This window comes from Rutilus rutilus (genome assembly GCF_951802725.1).
Source record: "Rutilus rutilus genome assembly, chromosome: 25".
Classification (NCBI taxonomy): Eukaryota; Metazoa; Chordata; class Actinopteri; order Cypriniformes; family Leuciscidae; genus Rutilus; species Rutilus rutilus.
In genome coordinates, this window is record NC_140229.1 from 2300162 (window position 1) to 2306161 (window position 6000).

At 36.0% G+C, this 6000-nt stretch overlaps 1 protein-coding gene across 1 annotated transcript in view; it reads right to left on the reverse strand.

The window, feature by feature from the left end:
* LOC311285569 (zinc finger SWIM domain-containing protein 6) overlaps window positions 1–669 on the reverse strand; it is an 80561-nt gene extending 79892 nt beyond the window's left edge. Inside the window, exon 1 of the mRNA XM_084401246.1 lies at window positions 28–669. Within this exon, the coding sequence (XP_084257372.1) occupies window positions 28–454 (427 nt within the window). The 5' untranslated portion in view covers window positions 455–669. The remainder of the gene's footprint in view (window positions 1–27) is intronic.
* Window positions 670–6000: the final 5331 nt, after the last annotated feature.

The following is a 6000-nucleotide window of genomic DNA, read 5'->3' on the forward strand; positions in this document are numbered from 1 at the left end:
CGCGAGGGTTTACATCCACACACTCACCGACTTGTAATACGTTGTCCACACAGCCGCTCTCCAGCAATGCGATGCCGCGTCGGAACGGTAACCGCGTCTCGTCAACGCTCTCCCCGCTGGACGCGCTCTCCTCTCCGCCCGTGTTGAACGAGGAATACATGCAGATCTCCCGTTCGCTCCTCGGGAAAGACCAGTACACGATCCGCCGCTGTACGGGCTCCGGGATGCGCTCGAAACGCTCCTCCACCCGTTGGAACGGCCACTTCTCCGCTACTTTCCGCGCTGCAATGTCCAAAAGCGATTCGGGGCTCTGGGTTTTGCTGGATCCCCCTTGACCAGAACCCGAACCTCCGCATACGGTTCCACCGGCTCGCTGCCCCGGTCTACATGTCGTGCTATACCCGGGTCGGCAGCAGAGCCGTTTAGCTGGGGGCTGCTGAACGCGCTCCGCCATGATCGCACTGCTTTAACGGCAAGGGCGGAAGTCGCCGTACTATATAAACGGGATAAGGAAAGGAAAAGGCTGCGACGCGCATCGATTGTTCGCCGTGTAAGGACAGCCTGGACTTATTTGGTCAAAAGGGCGGGGCTTCGGAGTCTTTGTGTAGACTAAATAAGAAAGGGGCGTGGCCTGTGCGTCTGCAGCCGTGCTAAAAAAGGAATGGGGGCGGAGTCATTGCCGGAGTCATAATGAGTGTCATAAGTTCACAACAGGAAGAGGCAGGAGAGGTTGGAATATCCTTATTTTGACACTGAATTAATCTCACTTCTTGAATCTCTTCGTTATATAAATAATGAAAAAAATCCCGAAGAAATATTTAAAGAAAATACATGTACTTAAAAGATTTCCTTGTATATTAATGCATGTTATTGTATCAAAACAATTGTAGGCTAGTGTATCATATGCCTTCTCGTCATATCTCTTTGTCATGCCATCTTTTGTTTTTTAATTGTTTTTGTATAATCATTGGGGTTTTTTCTGTATATGTATTTGTATGTAATTACTTGACGATGTTATCTTATGTTATTGAGCATTAAGAAAACGAGAGAGAAAAAAACGTTGTCCACAAACTAATGAAGGAAATAGAGAAATCGACGGGATTATAGGAAATTATAAATAAATAAGGTTAAGGGATGGGTGGAGTCTCGAGCCTGGCTCCCACACTGTCAAACTATACACACATATATTTTCCTCCTGTATACAGACCTATTTATACTGTGTGTTTCCAAAATGTGTGCAACTACTGAGCAAGACACCTGATATTGGTAAGAAAAACTCTTTAACACAAATAACATAAACATATCGTGCATTTAAAAGAAGGAGCAATATTCCGATACTGTACCGGACTAAAGTTTGGAAACATTAGTTTTTTGAATGTTTTTGAAAGAAGTCTCTTCTGCTCACCAAGCCTGCATTTATTTAATTAAAAATACAATAAAAACAGTAATATTGTGAAATATTATTACAATTAAAAATAACTGTTTTCTATGTGAATATATAGTAAAGTGTAATTTATTCCTGTGATCAAAGCTGAATTTTCAGCATCATTACTCCAGTCTTCAGTGTCACATGATCCTTCAGAAATCACTATGATGATTTGATGCTCAAGAAACATTTCTCATTATTATCAATGTAAAAGCTGCTTAGTATTTTTGTGGAAACTGTGTTTTTCAGGATTCTTTGATGAATAGAAAGGTCAAAAGAACAGCAGTTATTATAAATATAACTTTGTTGTTATATTTATTAATTTCATAAATGTATTTACTGTCTTTTTTATCAATTTAATGTGCCTTTGCTAAATAAAATTATTGATTTATTTTATTTTATTTATTTATTTTATTACATCTTACTTGCCCCAAACTTTTGAATGGCAGTGTATCATGATTTCCACAAAAAAATTATTAATAATAATTAAGCGGCTAAAACTGTTTTCATCATTGATAATAATCATGAATGTTTCTTGATCATCAAATCCTCATATTAGAATGATTTCTGAAGGATCATGTGACACTGAAGACTGGAGTAATGATGCTGATAATTCAGCTTTGATCACAGGAATAAATTACACTTTACTGTATTATTCACATAGAAAACAGTTATTTTAAATTGTAATAATATTTCACAGTTTTTACTGTATTTTGATCAAATAAATGCAGCTCTGCTGAGCAGAAAGAACTTCTTTAAAAAACTTTTTTTTTTAAACTTAATGTTTCCAAACCTTTGACCGGTACTGTGTGTGTATATATATATATATATATATTATTAGAAAACATATTTTGTTTAATTTCAACCCTTAAATAATAAAATCTTTCTCTCAAAACATCTGTACACCAGTTTGAAAACCCCTGACCTAAAGGGAATATGGGCTGGTAACTACTAAACTTGGACATTCATAGACTTATACGGTTACACTTTATTTTAAGGTGTCATTGTTACAGTGTTTAAGTATATTTAAGTACTGAGTAATATTAAGCAACTGCATGCACTTACTATAGGATTAGGGTAGGATTAGGGTTTGGTTGTGCGTTAGTTGCATGTAATTATGCATAATTTACTGTTATTACTATGCTATACATCGTTAGCCTCATAGCATAATTGCCTAAGTAATATTTTAAAAAAAATGACTTATGCTATGAGGCTAACGACATGTAACATATGTAACAAGGACACTGTAAAATAAAATCGTACTACTTTTACATTCCCAAATATAACGACCTTGATATACTTGGTATTGAATCGAAAAGAAAATTAGCGTATTTGCTCATCATTCCTTTTATAAATATTTCTTCCCTTGTTCAACTGTTATCTTTCATGCTAAATTGCTAAACAGCTATTCATCTTAAATGTGCAGTGTAAAGGGAAAAGGTTTGCTCCCATTTTAAACAGATCAAACATATGCTCAGAGAATTATCCTCCACACATCCTGAAGGGAAATCCATGCACACTTTATGCCACATTTTAGGAGTCGTATCAGTTATCACGCGTGTCTTTCATGTTTGGCTTGTTTTAACTCTTATCTTTGCCACAGTCGTACACGTTCATTTTAACTCCAGTTCATGAGGGGTAAAGTCTTTTTCATTTTCTTTCTAGGTGATTCCTTGTCCTGCATCTGATCAAGTGACAGATCTGAAGCCCACAGCAGGTGTCTGTGATAAAACTACAAAAGAAGAACTTGCCACCTAACGAGAAAGAACGCTAATTTAATTTCATGCAAGAGTCTCACCGGTGATATTAAAAAGTGTGGCCTCAGGGTAAGTTTAATTGATTGAGAAATGTGATGTAACTAATTGCAACTCATTGGCGGGATGTTGTAATCTCCAGCCGATCAATGCAATGCATTTCAGATTAGCGTCCGCACAATTTGAGCTTCCCTCATCTGTCATTGCAGATTTTTTAATGGACACACGCAGCGAAGCATACCGTGCCGTAGCGTTTAGCAGACTGAGTTTTTGATGAAAGCATGTGGTTCAGTTTAATACTTCTAAAAATGAAGCACTTATCTTTTCTATTTCATTTACTTCACTGTTTTTTATATAGACTTAGTTTACTTACTTAGGTTTTTTAAACTATTAAAAGTTTGTTTACATGATAATGTCAATGCACTTAAAATCATTCATAATAAACACTCTTAGAAAAAAAGTTTCTATATAGAAGTCTAGGGTTCTTGACTTGATTTTAAAGAACCCTTTATGTCAAAAAGCTCTTATATAAGGAGAAATGTCTTAAAGTCCCCCTGTAGTCAATAATGTTATCCCTTAAAAGGGGTCGTCGGATGCCCATTTTCCACAAGTTGGAATGATTCTTTAGGGTCTTCATGTAAAGTTTGTAACATACTTTGGTTAAAATTCCTCAATGGTTGTGTAAAACGACACCCTTTTACTTCCCCAAAAACAGCTCTGTTCACAGCGACCCGTTTCGGTGCATGTCTCTTTAAATGATAATGTCGACAGATGAGGTCATTAAAATTATACTGTTATGATAGTTAGATTATAAAGAATATTTGAGACTATAGAATATATAGATCTTGAATGAATCACTTTTCTGTGCATGACACATTGACATTACAGCACAGAATGGCTCTTGCCTTTTTCGGCATAATCCTGAACATTGTATAAGCATTTAAGGTAGGGTAGGCAACATCTGAGAGGCTAGCAGAGTGAAATCCCACGCCTCCTTCAAAATATCTGCATAGCGTCACGAGTAGTGGTCGACCGATATATCATCCGATATTTGCCATTTTTTAAATTAATTTTAATAGTTTTTCTTTTTGACCGATGTGTTGGAAGTGGGACTTTTATTTTGACAGCGCTGAGAACAGCATTGGCTTCATATATCGGCCATCGGCCACCCTGCTCTTTAAGATATCGGCATCGACCATAAAAAAACATTATCGGTCGCCCACTAGTCTCAAGACGAGCTGCGTTAAATGACCTCATGTCTCAAAGCACATAACATTACAATAATAATGCACGTAAACAACTTACAGAGTTCAAGTTGTATGACCTGACTGCTGCAGATTCATTTCGCCGTTGATAGTGTTGACATAAAAATGCATAAATCTGAGTCTGAGGACGTGAACAGCTCCGGGTCGAACTTCATATACTCCATCTCGTAATCACGGTTATGACATGGCCTGAATGCAGTATTAGCTTGTACATGTAGTACATGTTTTAATATTTAAACTTCATTGGTTGCTATCAGGATGTGAAGAGAGTTTCAAACAGTATAACAAAAAGAGTTTATAAAACAAATTGCCCTACCTTTAATTTCATGTGTCTTAAGGAAGAGAGGTTCTCGGGAGCGAATCCATCACATCCTTTTGATTTTCCCGGCAAAATGCTTCACATAAAAATCAGTCTAGGCTTTCTTTCAGTCTTTTTTAAGTTTGTTAAAAAAGCAATTAATACATAAAAATTCTTACATATATTCTTGCATAATACTTTCATGTTTAACGAATTATTTCAATTGCTTCTAGTGATGTTTACATGTTGTTTAATGCATATAAAATCTAAGGTAACACTTCATTTTACAGTGTCCTTACATATGTTACACTTACCATAGTAATAACAGGAAATTATGCATAATTACATGCAATTAACCCCCAACCAAAACCTAATCCTACCCTAACCCTATTATACACTGTAAAAAATTATCGTGATTTTAACGGCAAAAAAAAAAAAAAGACGGTAAAAATGCTACGGTGGAAAATTGTTAATTGGTTAACAGAACGTTTTCGTACTATATACGGTGAATAACTGTGATAGATCTAACCGCTCATTTCATGTAATTTTACAATTTTTGGAAGTGAAAAAGTAATTGTAAAATTTACAGTGAAAAAACGTAAATTGATCAGTAAATTAACATTATATCGGATTATGAAATAAAAAAAAATTACTGTAAATTTAACTTAAGTCTGTAAAATCGAAAATGTTGCTACCGTATTTTTTACGGTAAATTTCTGGCAACCAGTTTTTTACCTTAAATTTAACAGAATTTTTTTTACTGTGTAGTAAGTACATGCAGTTGCTTTATATTGCTCAGATATATAATTACTCTGTAGCAATGACACCTTAAAATAAAGTGTAACCAAAATCTAATGAGTTTGTCTGTATAAAATCACCATAAATCCGCTAGTCAACATTCAGTTGTTGCTTTACTCTTGAAAAGTTCAGGTTGCTCCGTCATAGGACAAACTTTTCTTCATGCATATGGAGTTGTATCCTGGATAACTGCCCTGCTAATTAGGATAATTGATCAAAGGATCCGTACTGGCTTGGCCAAAACAAATCTGTTTGATCTGACAACATTTTGGCATCATGTAAATGACAGCTGGCAAAACAGCGAGTCTGGGGATTTGGACTGGCCCGAGTCCCCTGTACTCTGATCTTTCCCATGTTTTTAATTATACAGACACACATATATTCACCAGAGCAAGACTTCTTTGCTGGTATTAAACTCGAACACTTTTGTTTCCCTCTAAAGTGCGTCGATGGATTTAC